This window comes from Zosterops lateralis (assembly GCF_965231275.1).
Source record: "Zosterops lateralis genome assembly, chromosome: 19".
Taxonomy (NCBI): Eukaryota; Metazoa; Chordata; class Aves; order Passeriformes; family Zosteropidae; genus Zosterops; species Zosterops lateralis.
In genome coordinates this window covers 321,269-347,222 of record NC_139779.1, presented here as the reverse complement: position 1 = coordinate 347,222, position 25,954 = coordinate 321,269, and the positions used below count along the sequence as shown (strand labels likewise).

The following is a 25,954-nucleotide window of genomic DNA, read 5'->3' as shown; positions in this document are numbered from 1 at the left end:
CTCTAACAGTGTTCAGCAGGTGAATGCTGCAGGAATTGAGATATTGGAGGGTTTATGAAAGACACTTTTAAACCACCCATGACTCAGTTACAGAGCTGTGTGTTATTTTAATTCTAGCACATTTCCTTGCACACAGGGAAAGGTCTCCTCTGTAGTTCCTGTGGGCTAAAGGCAAACATAAATAAATTTGTTATAACATTCTTGTGCAAAACTTCAGCCACAGACCACACAGGGGCTTTTGGAAACTGTGGATAGAACATCATTTGCTGGGCACTTGAACTCTTAATATATAAGAATATACATCACCCATGAATGTTTTATCAATGATAAAATACTTTTGAGATTCAGTAATACTTTGCTGAAAGGTTTAGTTTATCAGACAATGGTGATAGTAGACTGTGTGTCACCTCTGGGGCACACATCCCTCTGTTTACAGAATGCACACACACAGATGTGGATGCACATGTACACCTCAAATGTGTGTCTGCACATGTCTGCATGCATCTCTTCCACACTGGCGTGGCATCAGCCCTGCTGGTTACTGCATTATGACTAGAGATAGGTAAAAATTGTGGGATTAATGGAGAAATATCTTGGTGTGATTTCTGCTCAAGCTGTCCCTGAGCACTTTCCAAGTCAGCACTCTCACAACAAGCCCTGCTGGACCATCTGCCTCTCGCAGGCTCTTCTGCATCCCTGACCTCAGGCTCACTAACAGCATTAATGTCTGGATTTACACCTATCATGCTAAGAAATTGGTCTTAAGAAGTCAAATATCTGGTGAAAGAGCCACTGGGACACGATTTGCACAAGTTAGTGCCGACCTCTCCACCCTCAGGGTGCAGCTCTGCTCTGTGACATTGCCTTTCCCTTCTGAAGCTGAATTATCTGTCACTGTAAAATGCCTCCTGTATTGGATAAACAGAGTATAATATACATACATACATACATACATATATAAATATATATATGTATATATATATATATATATAATACTTGACCAGTTTATGGACTATAGGATTTTTCTTTCTGCTAACTCCACAGAAAGATATTTCTTTCATATTTATCCCAGCTCAGTGTTATTTAAAGGTTTTAACACAATCTCACCATCAAAGATAACTTTGCAATCTGATTAGATCTTGTAGCAAGCCCTGATGCTTCTGCCTAATTTCCATCTTGTTGTCAGACCTAAGAGGGAGATGTGTGGGGTCAGCACAGACACATCCTCTAGCAAGGAGCACTTCATACCTTGTAAGAAGTGCCTGAAGTTTCTCAGGATGATTTTTGCTATTGGAATAAAGGGAACTGCAAATCCTTGACAGGGTCCCAACATCAAATTTGTGGCTTCTTAAGGGTTTTACTTACTATGTTCATTCACACAATGTGATATTTGTATTGGCTTTTTAAAAGGCCCTGAGAAAATGGCAATGTGTATCCAAGGAAAATGCAAGAGAGAATCCTTCAGCTGAGGCCTGACTGCATTTGTCCTCAAAGAAAACTGACAAAAGAAAGGAGAGACGTGGAAGAGGGATGGATTTTTCTAAAAATAGTAATCATGAGTGCAATTCCCTTCAGTTTACAATAAGAAACATCATCTTGCTTCCTTGCCAACAACTCTGAATTTGCAAAATCCTGCTGGTCTTTAGACAAGGACCAGCTCTTGATGACCTGCAGCTGTCAATGCAGCACTGACCTGAGCTGCTGCACTGCACACACATCAGGGACAGTCCTCACCAAAGCAACTCTTCACCTGTGAGTTCTGGGGCTGTTTTTCAGTGTCTTCACCCTTTACCAGCATTCATGGCATCAATGAAAATATTCAGTCTTCCCTTAAAAATTCTGTAAATTCTCTTTCAGCTAGTAGGGTAGAATTGCCAAGAACTTTATCATGTTTCTTTTATTTCTCTCTACAAACACGTTAATGCAGCTGCCTAGTGTGACATCCTCTGTCACACTTTGCGAGTTCACTTTGGAAGAAGATACTAAGTGTTTCTCCTTATAGCAACTTTTTTGGTGGCAAGGGATCCTTTCTCTGCTGAAGTCCCTGTGGAACTGTGTTTCCACTCGCTGTGCCCAAAGCTGGTATTTTCCAGTGCTAATTATTGCCCATTTTCCAGCGTGGTCTTATTCCTTTTGTTGCCTTCTTCACCTGGAGGTCTCACCTGCCATTTAAAAGTTCTCACTGCCCATCAATTATCCATCATTGTCCTTTCAATTATAATTTTATGATTTTACTAATGACTCCAAATTCATATGGTCCTAAGCCCCCTTTGGCTGTGAGAACTGATAAACAGGAATAGTAGACTTGTTTTCTTCCATTTCGCTTCATTCATTTTAGCTGAAACATGCATGAAAAAGACAAATGTCACATTTTCTATTACCAGATACTAGTTCTTTCCTCCTCAGTCTTTCCTTTTAAAGATCGTCAGTTGAAATGATGCACTTCAACTCTTTTAGGCATACTTTGATGATACTGTAATATGCAGTTTATGGAAAAATCAAATGACAGTTTTTATGTCTGCAGCATTTTGCTATTTCCCCACTAAAAAGCAACATTTAATTTTTGAGTTGCACATTTGCAGCAGTGATTGTGGGCGGAGAGTCTGCTTATTTATTTGGTTGGGTTTTACTACAATGTACTGTCATGGCAACTGCTCCAAGGGGGAGTGCATCTGGAGGTGATTCGTACACATCATGTTGAATGCAGCAAAATTGCCTTGTACCATTTGAACTTTCTCAACCACTAGGCAAGGGCAAAGTTACCCCTTTAAGACTCTGAAGCAGCTTCTCCTTACTAAACAAGCAAATACATAAACAAACTTGGCAGAGCACTAGGAGCAATACCAAACATTCCTTGATGTTTGGATGCAGAGCCTGCTGCACAGTTAAATTATGTCTGATACCTTGAGAGTTTTCTCCAGTTCTGCTGATGCACAGCAAGCTTTCTGTCCTGTTCATGTGGAGCAGAACATCGTGCCCTGCTCACTTGGGCAGGCATTGCCCAGACTGGTGTCCTGGGCTCCAGGAGCCTTTGCCATTTTCTGCCCAGGCAAATACCAGATCCTCTCTTTTGGAAATGATGCAGCCTCCAGTTGTTCCACTTTACATCACAAGCATGGAGAAACTCTACCAAAATCCACTGGCCAAGCACACACGTGGTGTTAAAAGGGACTGAATTGGGCCAGTGATGCAGCTTCAAGCACTACAGGCCTGACCTTTGCTACATGGTCTTAATGGCCCTTCTCCAGCCTCTGGGCACTGCTTGATGAGCCTGGAAGCTCCAGCTGCCCCAGCCTCCCTCTCCAACACCAGCCACTGGGACTCATCTGAGAACTTGGGCTTGAAGAATCTCTCTCAGTGAATAAACCAGAAGAGCTGTGAAACCCTGAATTACAGCTGGGCAGAAATGACTGCAAATCTGATAGATTTATCTAGCCTTATCTTGCTGATAGGGGGAAAAAACTCTTTTGAGATCATGTGTGACTGCGGCCATTGCCTCGGGCAGCATGGAGTGCCTGACCCCGAGGTGTGTCACCTGCCCCCTGACCCAGCCTCACCTGCAGGCACTGCACGGGCCATGGGCATCCCCAGCCCCAGTCTCAGGTGGTGATACCTGCACACTGCCTGCCTTCAGATCACCCAACCTCCACTGGGAACAGCTCAGGTTTACAGTAGCCCCACGGCAAGAACAACTAGTGAATTAAATCCCACCTATGCTCATAGACAGTATTTCTTCAGATGAATTAGTGCAGTAACAACCTGCAGGATCTAATTATGGCTAATTTTCCATTCATTTGTATCGGTACTTCTGACCCTTTTACTGCAATTCTTGAGCGCTCACAACATTGATCAGAGATTTTCAATAATTTAACTCTAAGGGTCAGCTCTTTAGCTGGTGTAAATCAATGCATTTTCTTTGGCTTTGGAGCTGATCCGAAGGGAGACGTGTAACTTCTGCTGTAGAGAGAGCAGTTGGAATTCACTGAAGATGCTACACCCTGGCACTGCTTCACACCTGCTCATGCTCACCAGCCCTTGGAGAAAGAGCAGCAATCAGCTATTGAATTGAATACTTTTGGATATTACTCAGTCCTCTACAATTGAAATCAACATCCAGGTACTTAAAAAAAAAATACCATTTACAAAAGTGCCTAAAAGAGGCCTTCAAATCACCTGAATTGTAATATTAGAGACACAGACTCCTGGTTTGTGACAGGCTCATTTAGGAATTGAGGCTAAAAGGTCACACAAAAGGAATTCAGGCTCAACTGACAGAAGATTTAACTGAGCCTTAATTTATTTCTGTCCTAGAAGTTTTGGATCTTTGGTTTGGTTGCTATTTAAGAATTTGCACAACCAAATGAAAAAGGTAGTGGATGGAGAGTTAATTGGTAACATTTATTTAATAAAGCAGCATAAGTGAACATCCACAAAACTTTAAATCAGATACTGAAACAAGAAATAGTGAGCAGACGTTCGTTGCCAGGACTGCGGATTTCAGGAGTGTGCCCCAACTGCAAGCTAAGCAAAAGCCATAATATTTTCTTTTCTGGAAAACACTGCATCTTTTCTCAACACTTGCCCAGCTCCACAGAGAATGGATAGACTGGGAAAACAGGAACTTATGGGGACATGCCAGCTTTTATTTGCCATGGGAGGTTAAAGGTTCCCTAGAGCACAAAGGAGCTTTTCTTGCCCAGACAATCCCATCGTGGTACACATCAGCACAACTAAAGCTGCAAAGCTCAGCAGCAGTCAAGAGAGATCTGCTGAACTTGAGCTGAATTTTTTTTCAAACATTCACTAGTTTTTCTCCACACACATCCCCACATCAATAGTTGGCAATATGAATCCACTAAAAAAAAAAATAAATACAGCAGCATCTCCGGTTTCTGTTAAAGCAACACACAGAGAATCTCCAAATATCCTCCCAGCATAAAGCCCAACTTCTTTGTGTTGCACAGAGATTAATAATTATTATCTTATCTATTGTGAGTTGATGCAAATTCTTTTTTCCTCCCACACACCCACACTTCTGTTTCCTTCTGATCTGCATTTGTAGCCCAGCTACTGTTTAGCTGAAAGGAAGGAATTTGGTAATACCTCCCTAAAAAGATGCCTGTTCATCCACCAACAAAGGATGGAGATGTTGGCTATTGATGAAAGAAAATAAAGAACTTATTTTCCAAAACATCCCAAGAGAAATAACCTCATCATTAAGGTATTTCTTGAGCATCACAAGTGAAAAGAAAGAAAATAAAAAAGTCTGAAGATCTGAAACTTGCTTGAGCTCAATCAATCAATCTCATTGGACTATAGATCTAACTTGCATAATTATAAACAACAGATGGAGAAATGCTCAGATAAAGCCAAAAGGGGTGGGTGGGGGAAAGTCACCCTGAGGGTGGATGTTTTCAGTTTGGATGTGAACCAGCCTTACACCCCTTGGTCTTTCAGGTTTCGGTGTCGGCTGTTGGGGAGCTCGGCGGGGCACGATGAAGGCACCACCCCAGGAGCCCACGGAGCCTCTGGGCCACCCACAACCCTGAGGCTGGCAGCAGTGCCACACCAGGCTGGTCTCTGCTGCAGCTGCCCGGGAAGAAGGTTTTCATCAAGACAAAGCACTGAAGTGATGGGCTGAACTTATGGAAGGAATGAGTGTCTGGCCAGGCAGAGATTCGGGGGCCGGTTGGGAAGCGTGAAGGGCCGGTTTCAGTAAGGGCATGGCCAAAGCTTTCTTCAGGCTACAGAAGTTTCTTCGTCGGGCACAGTTTCTGCTCTTCTTCCTCACAGCAGCTTACCTGATGGCTGGCAGCCTCCTGCTCCTGCAGCGGACCCGCTTGGTTATCCAGCAAGGTTCACGGGGGACCCCCAGTAACCAGGCGCTGCCGGCGCCGGAGGAGATGAGCAGGGTTGGGATTGTGGAGCCCAGGAGCCTGCAGAGCCCCGGGCCCAGGCTGCTGGTGCACATGGATGCGCTGCAGGAGCCGGCCCTGGACCAGCAGCACAGCCCACACTGGCTCGTGTCCCGCAACTCGGAGCTCAGGCAGCTGAGGAGAAGGTGGTTCCACAGGTTCACCAGCGACCAGGAGCCCCTGCAGACAGCAGGGTTTAAGGCCATGAAGCACACTGCTGAACACAAAGGTAAGGGGTGGGCCCGTTTTCTGGCACACACACAGACTGTGTGTTGCTGATCCCAAGCAGACACAGGTGAGCATCACACGCCCCTGCAGGTCTGCCTTCCTCCTCGCTCATCACCACTTTGAAAAGTTCTTAGGCACATGCATAGGCCAAAGCACAAAGGATCCGTGCTGGGTGACTGCTGTGCCCTCACTGCAACAGCAAAGTATCAGTTTGCAATCTTTGATGCTTTGCCTTTTAGAAGAATTAGTTGTTCTTGGAGGTGTTTCACTGATAATAAAACAAGAATGGGGTCTGGATGACTAGACACCATGTTTTGGAACTGCTTTTTGTTTGGATAAATTTGCCCAAACAAAATCCCACAAAATGGGTGGTACTTACTGAGGGAATTGTCAGAAATGGGAATGAGCAGGCGATAGTGGTGGGAGATGAGTCATGCAGTGTGAGTCAGGAAAACCGAACTGCTGGAGTTACCTGAAGCTCCAAGCTGGAGCTGCTCCAGGGATGCTCCAGGACACCCTGGTGGTGCCAGGTTTTGGTGGCAGAGGAGAGACTGAGAGCTACCCAGCCAGGGCCTTGCTGAGGTTCTAACTGCTGATGTACTGAGAGGGGCCAGAATGACTATTTATTTGTACATTTCACCATATTGAACTGTAGATTCAAATATGCACCATTTGAATATCTGATTGAACATGACGGGACATTATTAATAACAATATTGTTAACAAGCATTGGAATGCCTTTGAAGATAATTAATTAAAACTTAACTACCTACATGTTATCTTCTCCAATTCACTTCTAGTAAACTTAGAGGCTTGTTATTTCATTATGGATCCCTTTCAATTCCTAATGAGTTCCTCCGTGCTTATAATGCTTAATAAAGTTTCAGTGATGCCCTGTGGTTCCTGCTCAGCAGAGCAGCATTGCCTGACCACGGAGGCTGGGCTCTCTCGTGGGTGCCATCCTAATGAGGCAGTACAGCTCTGCCCCTGCTTGCCTGGGGGCTGTCAGCCAGCCCTTCAAAGGCTTCCCCAGGCAGACCCTCAACCCAAGCCACAAACCGTGGCCTGGCTCCTGCCTGGTGTGAACCCCCCAGCTCACTTTGCCTCCGTCTGTCTCCACCCAGGAGCACATAGCCCTTGGCAAGAAAATCCAAGTCCTTTTCTCCTCCAGGCCAGGCTATCTCACCTGCTGACCTTGGAGTGGCTCAGGGTAGGGATCGCACTTCTGACAGAGACTGACGGGTAAATACTGTTAGTACAACAATGAGATTTTCTATTCCAATTGCTCCCAGTGGATGGAATTTCCAGTTCCCCTGGCCTGGTTCTGCCATGGAACAGGATGCAGAGGTGACAGGGGCTGTGTCACTGACATGACATGACATGACATGCTGCTCTGAGACTGTGGGATATCCATGACTCATTCATTGAGGATATAAATGAGGAATTGGAGGGACACAGGGAGGGGGGCAGATGGTGTCTATCCTGCCCAGGACCCCCACTCAGGCTCTTTGGCCCAACATCCTCAGTTTTCTGCTGCTGCAGGTTTGACTCAAAGTACCCAAATCAAAAGTCTCCAGTAAAATGTGAAGCATATTTGTCGCAGGTGCCTGACTCCCACCTTGTTAATGCTGGGGGTGCGTATTCACAGCTATGAATTTTCTAATTCACATTGGCATGGAATTTTCTAATTACGCATTGGCAAATTACCTTCTGCAGAGTCTTTGAATCTACTGTTGTGTTTTTAATATTTAAATGTTTGATTTATTATTTCTGGCTCCAAAATTCTTGATGGAGCAACTCAAACTTCCTTTTTCTTTGTGGATTAGTTAAAATAATGTTTTTTAGTTACATTTTCCACCATATATTCTTTTCCTACCTACAGCTTACATTATTTAATTTCCCTGTGTTATCATCTCAGTGTTGCTATTTCTAAAATCAAATTTCCTTTTTTCCTTCATATTTTGATGACAAAATGTACTTATAGACACACAGTTGCTGTATAATAGTGGGACTCCACATCATCATTCCAATTGTATATTAAATAATGGGCTGGATTTTTACAGTATTTTGCTCATGACAACAAAAATTAGGCTGAGCACTGAATGCAGTCTAAGAGAAACATTTATCTTTCCTATGCTAAGTAAAGCAAGACATATTTGAAGAGATTCCTTTGCACCAGAGAGGAGATAGCTCAGTGCGATAGCTACATTGTGCTGCCTAGTTAAAAGCGAATTTATCTTTCCATTACAGCTTTAATGTAACTCTCTATATCCAAAGAAAATTGATTTTCTTAATATTTCCCTTGCACCATCTCATTATCAACTAGAGATTTTGAAGAACACTTGGGAGAAATCCAACAGGATCTCTGGAAGTTTTTAACATTCTCCTGTACTTCAGAGAGGTGCCGTGTTTTGTCACCCAAAGGAGGGAGCTGAGCAGACAGCAGCTGCATGCAGGAGCTGCAGTCCTGGGTGGGTCATAGACTCGGGGTATGCAACAGCAGGTCTGCTGAAAGGAACCTGGGGAAGGGAAATTCTCAATTCCTTTTTGCCCATTTCCATGGGCCGGTGGCCCTGACCCTTTACCAAGGTCCAGCAGCAGTGGAGGGGTCTGCAGAGGGTGTGGGACCCCAGACAGGTTGGCACAGCCCTGCTCACAGTGTGAGGCACGGGATAAGCCTGGGATGGGTTTTCCCTTCCATCCATATGCGTTGCCTAACCCTGGTCTTGCATCCACACAGGCACCTACATGGGCTGCTTCACTCACGATTCCAGGGAGAGGACACTGAAGGGAGCTGTCTTTTATGACTTAAGAAAAATGACAGTGACTCACTGTCAGGAGGCTTGTGCCGAGAGGTGAGTGGTATTTTTTCACTGCAAGTTTTCTCTTTTCTGACAACAAGTGGAACTGAATTTGAAATGGGAAAAGCATTCCAATGTTAAACATACAGCATCTATGAAAACAGTGATTATCTCATACCTTCAGGCACAACATAGCTCTGCATCTCTGCTTGAGGCTGACTGCTGCACTGCTGCCTATTCTCTATGGCACCATGACTATTTATATTATATTTTCTATTGTCCTGGACAAAAATTACAGTTTGGTTAAATAGTCTTTGTAAGATATCTATCTATCTATCTATCTATCTATCTATCTATCTATCTATCTATCTATCATGTCTATCTATCTATCATGTCTATCTATCTATCTATCTATCTATCTATCTATCTTTTGATAGATATTGGTCTGTAGCCCACACCTTGTTGAGGGGCTGCCCCTGCTGAGGAGGGATGTGTCCAGGATGGACTCAGCTCCAGAGCAAGGCAGGAGCATAGTCTCCTGTCCATAATGCAGGGACGTGGGGACAGGTTCCTCCCTTCTCAGGCGCGACCTGGGGAGCAGACAGAGCCCTGTGTGACAGCGGCTGGTGTTTCTCCTTGCAGGGCCTACAGCTACGCGGGGCTGGCGTACGGAGCGGAGTGTTACTGCGGGAACTCTTTGCCGGCCGCCGCCGCCAAGCCCGAGGAGTGCAACATCGAGTGCAAGGGCGAGAAGGGCTCCGTGTGCGGGGGCGTCAACCGCCTCTCCGTCTACGGCGTGGAGGAGCTGCGGGCACCGGCCAGGAGGAGTGAGTGGGCGTGTGACCGGACTGGGGAGGTGTCAGGGTGCACCTGATGGTTCGTTTTGGAGATCTCAAAGAGCAAAAGACACAGCAGGGGACAACTCAGTTTGCTTAAACAAAAAATGCACTTTTATTCAGTGCCCACAATGTGATAGTGGGGAAAGAAAATAGAGAATAGTGAGAAAGATAGAGAAAGAGGGTAAGGGGGTTATAGCTACCACGTGGAGAGTCGGAATCCTCAAGGTGTAGAGATGCCATAGACGCGATCTTCTCCAGTGGGGTGATCACAAAGGTGTTCAGAATTTTCGGAGTTCTTATAGGTTGGTTACCAGAGCGAGTGACACGAAGCCAAGGAGAACCAGGCAAGTGGCACAGGGCCCAGGCAGGCACCTGTGTTAAGGTTGGGTGCTCAGGAACAAGCTCAAGCTGTGCCCTTCTAGCACGGTCAGTATAACCAGCTCAGTCCACTGTAACGAGCTGCTATTGTTCTTGCATTCCGTTCTCGTGGAGATGCGTATCAGTCCTCGGCAAGGCCTCACCTCAGCCAGGCCAGGGGCTCTCCCCAGTCTCTTCAGGGGTCTTGGTCTTCAACCATCAGAGACAGTTGTGGGGCAGAACACATCCACAGACAGACCCTGACAGGAGGCCACCAGGGAGAGATGTCACGGCCAGGCTGCGCACAGGGGATGTCCCCGCTGCTTGTCTCGCTCCGTTTGTCACCAGAGTTTGAGGCAGCAAAGGACAAAGGTGCCTGAAAGGCACAATGTCCCTGTGCTGCTGGCCTGGTCCCTGGCTCCTCCCCAGAACAGCAGCACTGCTCATCACCCTGGAGCAGGGACATGTGCCTGGCTCGCTGCCTCGGGGCTGCCACAGAGGAGCTCCTGTCACCAGGGAGGAAACTCAGCACAGAGCAGAGTGACTGCAACAGAAGCACAATTTCAGCTGAAAAAAACCACTCCCTTTGGTATCTATGGAAGGGGTACAAACCCGAGTGTATTTGAGAAATAGCCTTGGAAGAGATACCGTGTAACACGAGGGCAGAAAACCACTCAAATCAAGGCCACTCCACGCTCAGATGATTCTAAACAAAGTGAGTGATCTGTGACTGCGAGGAATAATTGGAGGCCAGAAAGAGCCATCATCAATCCCTTTCCTGTGAGAAATGAGACCAGAGATTTGCTTTTCCATGGAGTTCTGTTCCAGTTGGGGCAGCTGGGAATTTTGTTCCGTCTTTAGATGGCAACACACTCTACCCGTCATTCAGTAGTTGCCATGGGGGACTCAATGGATAAACTTTTAGGCAAACACAAAGCACAGAACAGATCTAAACAGCTGATCACTCTTGGCAATTGGCAAGCCCACAAGACCTTATGGATGTTATTTGCTGAGAAGAAGGACCAAGACCTTAGGCTGTGCCAGTATTGATGGTACTTCATTTCTCCTTAAAGACAAGTCAAGGTTCGTACAATAATCCAAGCAGCTACATATAAATTATATATCAAAGGTACATAGACCTAAATTGCCACTGTCAGGCTGACAAGCATCTTGGCAGGTTTCCCAGGACGTGCATCACTGTTTAAACCTCCAGTATGAAATATATATACACATTCCTCAGGAAAAGACAGCGTTTAATTTTTTTAAACTATTAATGAATTACTCCTCAAATTAGTCTAGCCTGAAGCTACAGTTGTAATTTTCTTGCCCTCAGTAATACCTGATCGTTGTCTGTTTGAAGAATCCCCCTGACACAAGTCAGCTGAGGGGCCAACAGAAGAATTAATCACAATGAACAAGTCTGCTAGAAAGTAACTCTGAGACTGTAAAGGCCCCTATGATTTACACTGTAGAGCACAGACCTCGCCTAAGTCTTTTACACGGAGCAGATTCAGTGACATCTCCACTTAAACCTTCCCAGGCAAGGGTTGCTGTGTCCCCTCCCTGTCCCTCCCTCCCTGTCCCTTCCCTGTCCCTGCCCCCTCCCTTTCCCTCCCTCCCTGTCCCTCCCTGTCCTTCCCTCCCTGTCCCTCCCCTCCCTGTCCCTCCCTCCCTGTTCTCCCCTCCCTGTCCTTCCCTCCCTGTCCCTCCCCTCCCTTTCCCTCCCCTCCTGTCCCTCCCTGTCCTTCCCTCCCTGTCCCTCCCTCCCTGTCCCTCCCCTCCCTGTCCCTCCCTGTCCCTCCCTCCCTGTCCTCCCCTCCCTGTCCTCCCTGTCCTTCCCTCCCTATCCCTCCCCTCCTGTCCCTTCCCTTCCCTCCCTGTCCCTTCCCTCCCTGTCCCTCCCTCCCTGTCCCTCCCCTTTCAAGAACATCCTGAGAAGCCTAACATCCCCTTTTATCCTTCGGTGCCACGCTCAAAGGGACCTAGGTGGATTCCTGTTCCTTTCAGCTCGGGTGGAGTTATTTTATTTTCACACCACCCGAGTCATCCCAGAGATCCAGCTCTGCTTCTCGCAAATGGTCTGAACAGTTACAAGAACAGAACTTAAGCAGCTTCTCCTTAGATTGCTCTGGGCTCTCGCTCGGGAGTCTGGGCTTTTCTGCCAAGAAATTCATGCTGAACCAATTTTTTTTTTTTTTTTCTTCACTGCACCACGTCTCTGCTGTCATTCAGCTCACTTCCCACATCAGTTCTGGCAATCCCGTCCAAGGGACAGCTGCAGCAGTGCCAGGCTCTGTGGTGTTCCTGCAGAGGCGGGTGAGATCAGGGGCTGGTGCTGAGGACAAGGGAAGCTGATCCCCCTGAGCTGCCGACAAAAGCCCCTTTAGAGTCTGAAGGCTGCAGCAAATCCCCTTGGCCTGGAAAGGCAGAGGAGCAGAGGGGCAGCTGAAAGTGAAGGTGGGTCCCATGAGGGGCTTTTCAGGAGTCATTTACATCCCTTTCCTTTTCTGACAGGAGCTTTGTAGATTTTTATCAGGGCTCTGAACTCGCGGAGGGGAAAGCGGGTCTGCAGAGGAAAGTGGGACCTGCAGACAATAGCGGTGCCCTCCGCTGGTGGATTTAACTCAGACGCGCTGCTGCTTCCCGTGGTTTGTGCAAGATAAAGGCACCTGCTCCTTTCAATACCACACCATTTGGAACAGGTTTTTCCAGCGTGTATTATTAGTTTCTCTTATTTCTGCAGCCTTTGTAATATAAAATTTATTTTATTATTTTTGGCTTCTGAACCTAATATTATTCTTTGTGAAAGAGGCGGGATACTACAGACGCCGTTTTCTTAAAGAAACCTATTTCATGTCCCCGCAGGGAGGAATGTTATCTATCGAGGATGTTTTAGAGCTCCAGAAAATTTAACAGACACCTTTCCAGCTTCTTTGATACAGCCCAATTTGACGGTGGAGATGTGCTCTGAATTTTGCTCCAAGAAAGTAAGAACAGTCCTCATTTCACATCCTTTCTTTTTTATTGTTATTTTAAATTCTAACCCACCGAGGGAAGGGCAGAGATTTGTGCCTTTGAGCTTTGAATTTGTAAATGAGTTTCCAAAGGACAAAACTCATCAGAGTAAATACCCAGTGATGTGTCTGGTCCAGCTGCTGGGGTGGGGGTGTGGGAGGGAGAGTCATCCCAGTGGTGCCACTGGACATGATCCACAGGCAGGCTGCTCTGAGTGATGAGCATCGACCACCAGGAAATCAATACCGTTTCCGTGTCACATTCTAATCAAGCCCTGAGCCACATCTGACCCCCGGGGAGGTGGCTGCAGCTGATGGGGAGAGCTGCCAGAGGGTGGATGTGGTGGATGCGGCTGCCAGCATCCGAAACGTGGGTTTAATGCCCTCCCAGGGAGCCAGCTCCACTCTGGGAGCCGCTCACAGGGCACAGGAAGGGCACCCTCTGCCCCAGTGCCTGTCTGTTCCCTTCCTCCCCACTCCAATGGGGCTGGTTTTCCTATACAGGGTTCAGTGTATGATCAGCCTGCAGCCACATTCAGCCTCCTGCACTAAACTCAACGTTCAATTACTTTTTGCAGCATCACAGAATTGATTAAAACTATTATCTGGCTGATTACAGCGCTTTGAGCAGGACCCGTGGCCTCAGTGCAATCTCCTCTCCCACAGAATAAGCAAATGGCCTCAAGTAGAGGCAGGCGAGGTTTAGATTGGAGATTAGGAAAAATTTGAGATTTCCCATGCAAAGCCCACTCCAGGTTTCTCTCCTTCTTCTCTTCACTGCCCAAGCCGTGGGAAATTTGTGCAGGTGAGGGTCAGCCTGTCCAGAGGGCAGACACTGCACCCCTGGCACCCTGCACTGACCACCTCAAGATGCAGGAGTACAGAGGAGCAGCTGTTTTGTTCCCTCATAGAACCTCCAGCCTTCCAGGAAAGTTCATCCCTTGCAGGGGCTGCTTGGCGTGAGGTACAAGGAACATTTTTACTCTAGGCTCTGTTTGAGGGCAGGGAAACTTACTAATTCCTCAAACTGAGAAACGCTGCTTCATTGTAAAGGGAAAATTTCTGTTTACAGGCAAACCCAGAACTGTTTTGCCCTTGGATCAAATCTGTAAATAGTTTTTGACAATGTCATATCTCATTCGCTAAGTAAATGTTGGCTGTGGGGCACACACGGCACACGTGTTGCGTTTAACTCCTTATCAGAGGATGAATGCATGGGAAAGAGCAAGAGATAAGCTGCTCTGCAGTCCTGTCACATGCTCCCAGACTCCAAAAGACTTTTAAAAGGCAAAAAGTGTTATTATTGAATAGATGGACTGGAACGTTCTGCACTCAAATACTGCCTGAACTTCCTTCAGCCTTCTGCCCTCCCACACAGCCCCGTGCCACCAAGAGAGCCCATAGGGGACTCCAAGGCAACCCAAATCTTTCTGGTAAACAGTAGAAAACCTGAATTTTAGGGCCAGTAAGCAACTGCTAATTTCTTTGGTAAATATTTAGCACATTTCCCTCAAACTTGTTTTAATTCTTGCCACCATTAGCCCAGCAGCTGGGGTTCAGTGCCCCACCACTAAACAGCTTTGCAGCCTATCACCCTTCTTGGGTGAGATTGGTACACCAAAACCTGAATTACCCTGCACCAAAACCTGAATTACCCTGCACCAAAACCTGAATTACCCTGCATCATATCCATTAAAAAACACTTCTTACAGACAAGAGTTTTCCTTAGGAATTTCTTCCTTACAAATAACAGCAACTATAACTTCCTCATGATAGGTTTCCCATCCAGAAGCAAGGTAACACAAATATGAAGAAGTAACAGGAAAGCAGCACGAGCTTTAGAATGACGCTGCTTTGATCTTGACAGTGGCGTGGTGAAGATTTATTTTCTTTGCATGGCAGGAGCATTCCCTGCAGGCTGTCGATGCCGTGGCATTTACACCCCGATCTGTTTTCCCTCTTGGCAGGAGTTCCCGCTGGCAGTGATCCGGGGGCAGGAGTGTTACTGTGGGTACCCCACCAGGCGCTTCCCCCCGCGCGAGGGGACGGACGGGCTGCGCTGCAGCGCGACCCACAACGCCAGCAGAGCCCCTGGGGGACAGGACTGCCTGGTCTACCAGACACCTGTGCAAGGTACGAGCCCCAGCCTGGCTGTGCCAGGGCCGGCCCTGCTGGAAACAGCCCCTGTGCCCCTTCTGCAGCAGGTTAAAGGGATCTCGTTTACAGCAGTCTGAGCCGCACTAGTGGGTATCACCAAACGGGCAGCACTTCAGGATAAACAGTCTTTCTGTAAATTCCCCCCTTGCAATCGTGCTCATGAAGATGCACCTTTCCATTCTATCAAGACAACTTGCTGGCAAGTACAATAGTTTGTTGCAGCATTATCAAAAAAGCATTGCCTTACACAAAACCAGCAAAAACCTCTTTGAGGATAATCTCTTTGGCCTCATACAGCTGAATTAATTTTAGGAAGTAGATGACTCACAACCAAATTGATATCCTATATTTCTAAGGGAGAAAAGGAGGAAGCAATAAACTCTGTAATCAACAGCTGTCAGTGGAATTATTAAAAAGCCACGGTGCTAACAATGAAATATCTTCTCTACTCACAGACACCCGCTGCACAGACAGGAAATTCTTAACCACCAAATCCAAAGTGTTTGTTGCTCTGTCGAGCTTTCCTGGGGCTGGGAATACATGGGCACGCCATCTGATAGAGCACGCCACAGGATACTACACAGGAAGTTACTACTTTGATGGAGCCCTCTACAACAAAGGTACTGGGGCCCAGGAGATGGGACAAAGGCTCTTCCAAAGCACAGAGCTTCCCTTATTGCTCTGCCATCCTGCTGCTTGGGCCAGCAATGGCTGTCACTGTCAGCACGTTTGGTACAATTTAAACACGCCTGGACCAGGCAGCCTCCTGCAGTGCAGATGGCAGCAGGGACAGCTCCAGCAGCTCTGACAGAGCAGCTGCCCTCACCGACAACAGCCAGCCTCTCCATTTACAAACGTGCACATTGCCTGCCCTGGTGTCCTGTGCACACACACCTGTGCAGCTCCCACCTGGCAGGCTGATCCAAAAGGCCACTTACCTAAATGCTGTGGGTGAGACCCTTCAGTAAACATGTAGGTTATATTTTCAAGTGTTACTAATTACTGCAGAGAACAGTATCCTGAGGCAGCAGAGATTCAGCAAGCACTGAGCACTGGCCCTGTGAAAAGCTGCCTCACTGCAGTGAGGGGCTGGGGATGCCTCCCCCAGCAGAGGGATGGCCTGGCTGCCAGCACGTCCCCAGCCATGGTTTATCTGACTGCTACTGTCACACCAGCTTTACACCACCCTGGGGAATGATTTAGTGGGAACAGGCATAGACATATAATCAGGCAAAAAAGCCAATAATCCTGTCTTGTAAAACAGGTTTTAAAGGAGAAAAAGACCACTGGAGAAGTAGAAGGACCATCTGTGTGAAAACACACGAAAGTGGCAAGACGGAGATTGAAATGTTCGACTCGGCGATCCTGCTGATCAGGAACCCGTACAAATCCCTGATGGCAGAGTTCAACAGGAAATACGCCGGGCACCTGGGCTACGCCACTGACCGCAACTGGAAGAGCAAAGGTGAGCATTACCCAGCACAGGCTGGCTTGAAACCCATCTCCTCCTCAGAGTGCTGGGAAGGGGGGACACGCTAGGACCTGAGTGAGCACTGCAAACAAATTCAGTGAGTCCTGTGCAGCTGAGATCAGTCCCAAAACCTCTGATATCTGCACAGTGGGAGTGATTGTGGTCTTGCTGGGTGTTCACCTTCATTAGAAGGGAAGGGAGTGGATTGCCACAGGCACACGGGAACATCACTGTCACTGCACTGTTGGGCACAGAAAACATGTCCATGTACAACGCTTCTGTGCACAGCCCATTTGCCAGGCTGAGGGGAAGAAAATTTGCCCCTGCAGCATGTAATAACCATGAGAAATCTAATACAAGGTTTGGAGGATCCAATGGAGCATGACATTTCATGAAGGATATTTCACAGCACTGCGCAGGTGCTACTGCACTGCAGAAAAATAAGGATAACAGCAATAAGTGGACCTGAAATTCAGGGTCCTCCAAATAGATGAAAAGACTTCAGAACCTGCCTGCCACACTTTGCATGTTTGACTGGCAATTTCCCCACTGGATACACTGCTGCATTCAGACTCTGCAGCAGAAAAGCCTTTTGGCTTCCATTTGTCCTTGTACATATTTTAGGCATTAGAGCTGTGGCTTGGCAGAGGGCTGGGGGGGAAGTGTCCTGTGTCACAGCACATTTCTTTCCCAAGCTGATGTATCACCTTTCATCAGTCACAACTCAAGACCTATTCATCAAAAACTGACAAAATAGGCCCCAGAAAAAAAAGAAAAAGTCTGCTGGGAATAGCTTTCCCATCCTGCAAACTGCAAATTGTTACATCTCAGCCACAAATGCCCTTTGTCCAGCCCAAAAGCTTTCACTGGGACTGTCTTGGCTTCGGGAAATTAAATTATCAGAGAGAGCAAATAGAGATCAAGGTATCATTAATGTCTAAGGCAAAGGAAAATTGCTGACATGCAGACTGGCTAACAGTGTCTCATTTCTCTGGTTTCCTGGCGATCCAGAGTGGCCGGATTTTGTGAACAGCTATGCCTCCTGGTGGGCCTCCCACGTCCTGGAGTGGCTGAAGTATGGGAAGCGCCTGCTGGTTGTGCATTATGAGGAGCTGAAGCAGAGCCTCATCCCCAAGCTGAAGGAGATGGTGGAGTTCCTGAATGTGACAGTGACAGAGGACAGGCTGCTCTGCGTGGAGAACAACAGGGACGGGAATTTCAAGCGGTCTGGTGCTAAGCAAAAGAATTTTGAGCCATTCACCCAGGAAATGAAAGATCTTATCAACAGATACATCCTGACAGTGGATGAAGCCCTAAGGGGAAGAAACTTCTCAGGGCTGCCCAGGGAGTATGTGCCAAGATGATAGGCTGGTATCACCCTGCTGTGGTTAAAAATGAAATTGTTTTTTTTCTTAAAAAACTAGAAAAAAACAAACAAAAAACCCAACAAACAAACAAGAAGAAGGAAAAAAAAAAAAAGGACCAGACCTCTTTAGCAGTTATGGCAAAGATACTTGTGGAGGCTGCTGAGCAGTGCAGCAGTTGGGAATGCCTGCTTTTTGTCATCCCCAGACAGCCCCAAACCTGGCTCCAGGGGCATGGAGGAGACCCCAGAGGGGTGGCAGAGAAGGGAATGCCACCTGTGCTTGTTTCTGCACCTCCATCTCTTCACTTGGAGTCGCAGTGGATCTGGGGGGACACCACAAATGTCACCACAGTCAGTGCTCTTGGTTCTAGAAATGGCTGTGGTGAGGCTGGACTGATGTCAGCTGGGAACACCTGGAGAACTGGGGCAAAGGGGTGAACCCCAATCCTTCCAGCCCCAGCAATGGTAGGATCACACTCCTACCTCATCCCTGAATCCCTGGAGGAGCTCCAAGGCAGTCCATCCTGGAAACCCATGGCTATTAGAGCTGCCCTCTGGAGCTCCCTCCAGCAGCCACACAGGTTTGGGTTTTACTTCCTGCAGCCCCCTGAGGCTTGTCTGACCCTGCAGGGGGCCCATGTGCAGTGGGGACAGAACAGGGGCAGGGGGCTGGCAGTGCATCTGGCCCCCTGATCCTGGGCCACTGGGCAGCTTGGAGGTGGTTAAACCCCGTGGCCAAAGGGGCTGCCCTGCTGCGAGATGCTTCTGTTCACGTGAAATAAAGGATTTCTAAAAAATTTGAGTGAAAATACTAATTTTAATAAAACGAGTTTATATAAAGGGAGCTGAACTTCCTCTGCTTGTGTATCATTGGTGCTTTAAAAACAATGCAGGACATGGAGTACAACCCGAGCCTCTCCCTGTTTACACTCCCACAGGTGGGTCATCTCTGTGCCACCTGCCTGGTGTGGGGCTTGCTGTGGGGCTGTCACATCCCCACCCTCAATACTCAGTGCCCTCCCTGGCAGTAAGGGTCTCAAAGGCCACCAAGAGGTGAGGGATTGTGGTGGACTGAGCTGGTTCACGAGGGAAACAGAAATTATTTTTGTTTATGCAAGGGGTACAGCTTAAAAAAAAAAAATTCAGTTTGGGCACTGTGAGCCCAAATAAAGACAAGTGGTAAGACCCTGTGGTGCTTGCACAGGATGGCACCTGTAGATGGCAAGGTGGAATCCAGATTCTCCACTAACTCCAGCTAAAAGGTGGGTAAACCATACTAGAAGAGAGGACATAATAGGAGAGAAAATGTTTTTTCTTCCTGGAAACCAACTGCAAAATAAAGCTTTCAAAGCAATCCTAAAAAAGCATGAATGTCATCACCAGCAGTTCTGTCTTTCTGTGCTGGTTTATGAATTTTCCATTAAACTCGTTTCTTTTAAAACCCATTACTCACTGCTAAGACCAAGCTACTATACCACTGCAGCAATATTAACCTCCATTAAATAATTAAAGGATGGATTATCAGCATGAGACCTTACACGACACCTCTCCGGAACCTAATGTGTCTTCCAGTGGTCTGCAATATAATGAGATATTCAAATATAAAATGTTGAGTTACCGCTTTTGTCAGTTGTGACATTTATTCAATCAGAAAGATCCGACTTCCCAACTGCATTACTTACACTTTACTCTTGACCTTGGGTGGTTGAGAGCAATCTTTAAGGAAGCCATCCCTTTGAATCTCCTTTTTATATTAGCATTTAATTAGTCTAACGAATTTCCTGATGTACAATTATAATGGACTGTAAATCAGCTCTTCCCCTTTGAAGCACGATGTTGCAATTTTTAGCCTTCTGTATTCTCAGACCAGCAAACACATCCATCTCTCAGCTCTTTCTACACAGCACCTATTCATCTTCAGCTGCTGGTTCCCAGATCAGGAGCTTTTCCCACCACAGGACTCCACCTACACATCCACACATCCTGGTCCTTCAGTCTGGGGGCCCCTCAGGTTCTGCCATCAATATTGTTTCTGTTACAAACAGAGAGATTCACAGGTGTGTTCAGGAAAATGCTAAAATATTATTATTATTCTGCCATCAATGCCATTTCTGTTACAAACAGAGATTCACGGGTGTGTTCAGGAAAATGCTGAAATATTATCAGGAAGTGTATCATTTCTAAACACAGGGCATGATCACCACTAATACCTGCATGGTTTTGACCAAGCTACCTGCAAGAGCACCAAAGAGGAGAATGGCTTCCCCTAATCACAGGAATCTGTGTCCAGCAATCCCTCAAAGGAAGACGAATAGGATTGAAATGCATTATTAAATGTTTCATGCAATAGTTAAGAGGATATGAAAGGCCTAAAGATTTTTAAATGAAATCAGCTCTAATTGAGGAAATGTGATTTCATCAATCCAATCTCTCACTGCAGAGCTGGGTCCTGCCCCTGCTCTCGGAGCCTGTTTGTCACGCCCCTGCCTACAGGAGGGTGTCTGCAGATACCACCTTGCCTCCTGCCCACCCCGGAGGCACCAGGTGGGATTTTTCTGCAGTTCAAGGCTCACCAAAGCCTTGGCTAGAGCTCTTCAGGTGCTGTGCCAGTGAAGGGAGCAGCATCCAGCTGCCCACATGGCTCTGCCATTGCTGCCCTTCACTGTGCCCAATGGAGAGCTCCAAGGGGTGTGGGCAGGAGAGGCTGTGGAATCACAAGCTCTTAAAACTACTGAAAACAAAAATAATTTCCTCCCATGAACCACCGTGGAGAGATCTTTCCAGGTCTGTTCTGCTCCAGTGGGGTGGGTAAGAAGCAAAACTGCATTGTCTGGAGCAGTTGCTGCAGACACACAGTGACTGGATTATGGGCACTTATCCCAAAGGCAAAACAGACAATCACAGACTTCGGATTTTTAGATATGTCAGAAGCTGCATTAACCTATAATGCTTCTGAAATAAAGCACTTAGTACCACCCCAGCAAAATTATACAGCTCATTTCAGAGGAGGAAATTCAAGTCACAATGAATGAAAAACACCGAGAGGGAAGTGATTTAAAGGCAACACCTTGCTAATGACAAGAACATTTCTTTGACGAGTGAGGTTATACAGAAACAGTCTGCAGTACGACTGCATCCTTCATGAAACATCAAATATGCTGGAAAATAAACCAAATCTTCCATGCTGACTTACACTATTACAATGATGTTCTGGAAAATTGTCAAACACACACAAACACGCTCCTGTGTGATTGCATGGGCAGCTGGTCCCACATCTCCCCCACTCTGACCAGGGGGTCTGTCCCTCCCTGGAGCCCCCTGGAGCCTCTGCACTGCCTGGGGGGGCACAGGGACCCCACCCTGCAGCAGAGAGGGCAGAGCTGGGACAGCACCCACCACCCCAGGGGACAGGGCACACCTGCACCTGAGCTCTGGTGGAGGATTTCTGTTAAAAGAATGTGCAGAACATTTGTTTTCTTAGAAACACTTTTTTTTTTTTTTTTTTCAGTCACTCATTTAGATGGATTCCACTCTGCCTGTTTTATGCCTCTCTTTATGCCAGCAAGGACTAAATTAAGCTTTGAAGTTTGGTGAGAAATCCTAATGGCATTCGACTTCAATGCTATTGCCTGAATCCTGGGGAAGGAAAGAAAGGGGGAGAGCAAGAGGAAAGAAACCACTCTTCTCTTTTATTGTTTTCTACAGCTTGATTCCGAAATGACTGACTTTGAAAATAACCTTAGCACCTAACTTTATGCATTATTCATATATACTAAAACACGTAAATACAGTTTTCAAAGGTTAAAGTAAGACTCCTTTCCTGTACAGGTTACCATTATTTACTGTTTTGACACAGTGACTTACATCATTAATATTAAACAGCACATAGGGGAAAAAAGTGACCTAAAACAAGCATGAACTTTCCTCATCAGTATGGAACATCTGCACATTGCCCAGGAAACTGACAGACTACAACTATGAATAAGGCCTGCCAAAAAGGAGGCAAGAATTGAGCATTTTAATTTTGTATAAAACTGTAGGTGCCACTTTGCCACTGACTAAGAATGAGGTCTGTCAAAATCTCTATTTGCGAGGAATTTTCTGGCATGGTAACAGTCTTGGGGGTCAAATAGTGGTATTATTCCAGTTTTTAGGAGTAATAATAACCACATAGTCGATGTAGAAAATAAATTAAGGTGTATTCAATTATTACAAGAATACACAGGATGCACCTAGAGTGTACCTGCACACACTGGGCTGGTTTAAGGCTGTGCTCTCCCCATGGCACCCTCTGCAAGACAAATGCTAAGTGTAAATACATCCAAGTTGAAAATTGCTAAAGCATTAGCATATATGCAAAATACCTTTAATCAGAACCATGCAGAGGGGAACTTCCAAGACAACTTATTTCCGCAGCATTTTACAAAAACTCATATTGTTATCTGTAAATCACTTCCAAAAATAAAAGCAGGCCTGTTCCCAGTGTGGAGAAATAAAAGTTACATCCATTTCTGGCCAGTCATGCCAATTTTATCTGTACTAGGAGCACAATAAAACCATTTTTATAAAAAGAGAAGAATGAAAAATGAGAATGGCTTTTATTTAACTAATCTAAGAATTAATTAAAATAAAGATTTGCTGTCAGTTGTGAGCATCAACAAACGAACACAACATTATTCTAATAATGGCTTATTACATTATTTCTCTGCTGGAATGCAATATTGATTGGAAATCCTTGGGATGGAACAAATTGATTATTTGTGCAAATTTAACAACTGTTTGCTTACAGATGCAAATGCTTATTATTTAATTTGAAATAAGTCTATAGGCAAGTTCCAGATGCTGGCAAAGAAGGCTCAGTGCACCCAGAGCTCTGATCATTTATACCTGAGATTAATTAACCCTGGTCAGTCTTTCACTGAGACTCAGTCCAGCCTTGCCCAGAGCCCAGGATCCAGACCTGGGTTCTACCAGCTGCTGCTCCAGTGGATCATTCAGCCCCAGGAGTCAGGTGTGCTGGGAAGCAGGGCTGGCACATCCCTTTGGGCTCCCAAATCCCCTGGGCTCCTCCATCCCTTTGGGCTCCTCCATCCCTTTGGGCTCCCACATCCCCTTAGGCTCCCAAATCCCTTTGGTTTCCTGCATCCCCTTTGGGCTCCCACATCCCTTTGAGCTCCCAAATCCCTTTGGGCTCCCGCATCCATTTGAGCTCCCAAATCTCCTCAGGCTCCCACATCCCTTTGAACTCCTGCATCCCTTTGGGCTCCTGCACCCCTCTGGGCTCCCGCATCCCTTTGGGCTCCCACATCCCTTTGAGCTCCCAAATCTCCTCAGGCTCCCACATCTCTTTGGGCTCCTGCATCCCCTGGGCTCCCAAATCCCCCCAGGCTCCCACATCCCTTTGGGCTCCCCAATCCCTTTGAGCTCTTGCATCCCTCTGGGCTCCTGCATCCCCCTGGCCTCTCTCCCACCCGCAGCATCCAGCCTGAAGCAGCCCCAGACATTTCTGGGGTGTTGGAACACCCACCTCTAGTGTTCCACCAACGGCCCTCCCCACACTAACACCGAGCCACAGCTCTGCCCGTGGCCCTCCTGCGGGAAAATCCTGCCAGGTTGCCACAGGTGGCCACAGGTGGTGGGAAGAGCCTCCGAGGCAGAAGCGCTCAGGGAGCGTTTGAGTCGCAGCCGCAGCCGGGCAGGACGTGGGAGGAGAGCAGGGCAGGGAAATCCCTCGCCTGTAACGTGTCATTGCTTTGGCAGCACTTTGCTCCCCCTGCTAGGGAGCTGTCATCTCCCTGACACTCCGGGCATCCCTGAACGGGCAGGCAGCATTAGATCTTCATCAAAAATCTCTGCAGGGCAGAAAGTGGCGGGGGGGTTTCTGTCTCTGGGAGTGAATCTCAGAAAGCACGGCACAGTATCACCTACAGGGAAGCAAATGGCACAGCTCATCCTCTGAGATAAACCCCCACTGGATTACCTGTGCTTTGCCAGGCAGTGACAGGCTCAGGAGTCAGCCATCCTGCTGTCCTAGGGCTGTCAGGAACCATTGCTTTAGCTGCTAAAAATTAGCATTATTCTGCTGACTTCAAACAGACTTCTTTTGGTTTATCAGTTGCTGAGGATCATCTCCTTCAGCCATTTCGAGGTAATAAAAATGTTGTTTAAAAAAATTTACTACAACTGATAAACTGTCCATGCAAGGAAACATTAAAAGCAATTTCAAAGTGTAAGTTGGAAGTCTGAAGAGATGCCTATTGCTGTTTGTGCAGTAAGACAAGGGAATCATCAAATTTGGTTTTCAGTACAAGGACAAATAGAGGGGAAAATGCTGCTGTGAAGTAGCACAGAATTCAGGTTTCCATTTCATCAGAATAAAGAGAAATCCAGAGTCACAGCACTTAGCTGCCTTTTCCCATCAGCAGAAGCTGCACTGTCAGCCTCACATGGAGCAACGTTACCAAAAGTTTGGCAAAAACAGGAATGAAGTTTAATATGGAAAAGCCTCAGATGTTAAAACTAAGTCGTGTTAATTTCCCACTCTGTTGGGAGTAACAATATCAGAAGTACCAAAACAACTCCCACACTTTGGGAAGAAGAATTTGTAACTGTTCTGAAGAAAGAAATACTCTCACACATCTGTTTGTGGGTCCAGAACAGTGAAAGGCAACTACAATATTAATAAAAAAAAAATCTTTGAGGCAAAGAGCAGGAGAACTCATTTCACCCAAAACAATGAAATGCCTCTTAAATTCAGCCCTTTCACAGCTCAATAAATTGCTATAATTGAAAGAGGGGGGGAAGCTTAATGCTGATAGATGATTTATTTCAGTGAGTGACTGCTTTTGACTTCTTGCAACCTGATAAAAAGGAAATGACCCAGGGGTCTATTTGTGTATCCTCCATTACCATTTCACATCTCTCCACTCACAGCTTACCTGCCTCAATGAGGAATAACACATCTGCTTTGGCTGAGGAGACTCAGAGCTGTTGCAATTTGTTGATTATCTCCTGTGTCCCGTCAATATTCATGTACCAGAGGGTTGCTCAGTGGGGTGAGGTGGCAAAAGGAGTCAGGAATGCCACCCAGTGTCTGTCATTTCACTCTTTATTGAAAATATTTTGCTTTCCCCTTCTCCCGTACAATTAAATTTGCCATGCTGAATTGGCATGCAAAATTGCCCTCTCCATATACATTGTTGTTAAATTACTCTATAATTAGTACTAACATATTGTACTTAGAGCATTTACTGTGCTTGATGATTCCATCAACATACCCTTATTGTGATCTATGGCAGCAAGGACGACAATTAAAATGGTATTACTCACTTTTAAAGAGCCACTGACAAGTTCTACCCACATTTGCAAGCATCCTTTCAATCATGCTTAGCCACTTCCATAAACTCTATTAATGATTCCATAGTGCTGATTTCCCTGTGGAGAGAGAGAGAAACAGAAAAGCCTTCCACCCTTTTGGGCAGGGCTGGGAAGCAGAGAATGCAGGGCCATGATGGAGCACCTGCCTGCCCTGGAGCAAACACCAGGGGCTTTGGAATGCCCAGGAAATCAGCACTGGAAATCCCCCACATCATTCAGCAGGATTTGGGATCCTGAGTTCTCCAGGCACTTCTGCAAATCCTGGTTTATTGCCCAGGAGGGCAGAATTTACATACCCCCAGGGACCCAACAAAGCACAGAAGTAATTTCTCTGTTGGAATTTTATCCAGTAACATGGGCCTATTCCCTGTGCACTGTCTCAGAGCCAGGACAAAGATTTAGCCCTTGGTTAGAAAGAATATTTTTACA

General features: G+C 46.5%; 1 protein-coding gene across 1 annotated transcript; it reads left to right on the top strand.

Moving 5' to 3' along the window:
- Positions 1-5,557: 5,557 nt before the first annotated feature.
- Positions 5,558-18,724, top strand: WSCD1 (WSC domain containing 1). The gene is made up of 8 exons (XM_083875367.1): positions 5,558-6,144; positions 8,884-8,998; positions 9,587-9,771; positions 13,006-13,127; positions 15,122-15,287; positions 15,767-15,931; positions 16,576-16,776; positions 17,794-18,724. The coding sequence occupies exons 1-8, from the start codon at positions 5,724-5,726 to the stop codon at positions 18,144-18,146; spliced, it is 1,728 nt and encodes a 575-aa protein (XP_083731493.1). The 5' UTR covers positions 5,558-5,723; the 3' UTR covers positions 18,147-18,724.
- The last annotated feature ends 7,230 nt before the right edge of the window (positions 18,725-25,954 follow it).

Coding starts and splice junctions, on each gene's coding strand:
- WSCD1 (XM_083875367.1), top strand. CDS start 5,724: ATGGCCAAAGCTTTCTTCAGGCTACAGAAGTTTCTTCGTCGGGCACAG. Junction 8,999..9,586: donor CAGGAGGCTTGTGCCGAGAG/GTGAGTGGTATT, acceptor TTCTCCTTGCAG/GGCCTACAGCTACGCGGGGC. Junction 16,777..17,793: donor CCGCAACTGGAAGAGCAAAG/GTGAGCATTACC, acceptor CTGGCGATCCAG/AGTGGCCGGATTTTGTGAAC.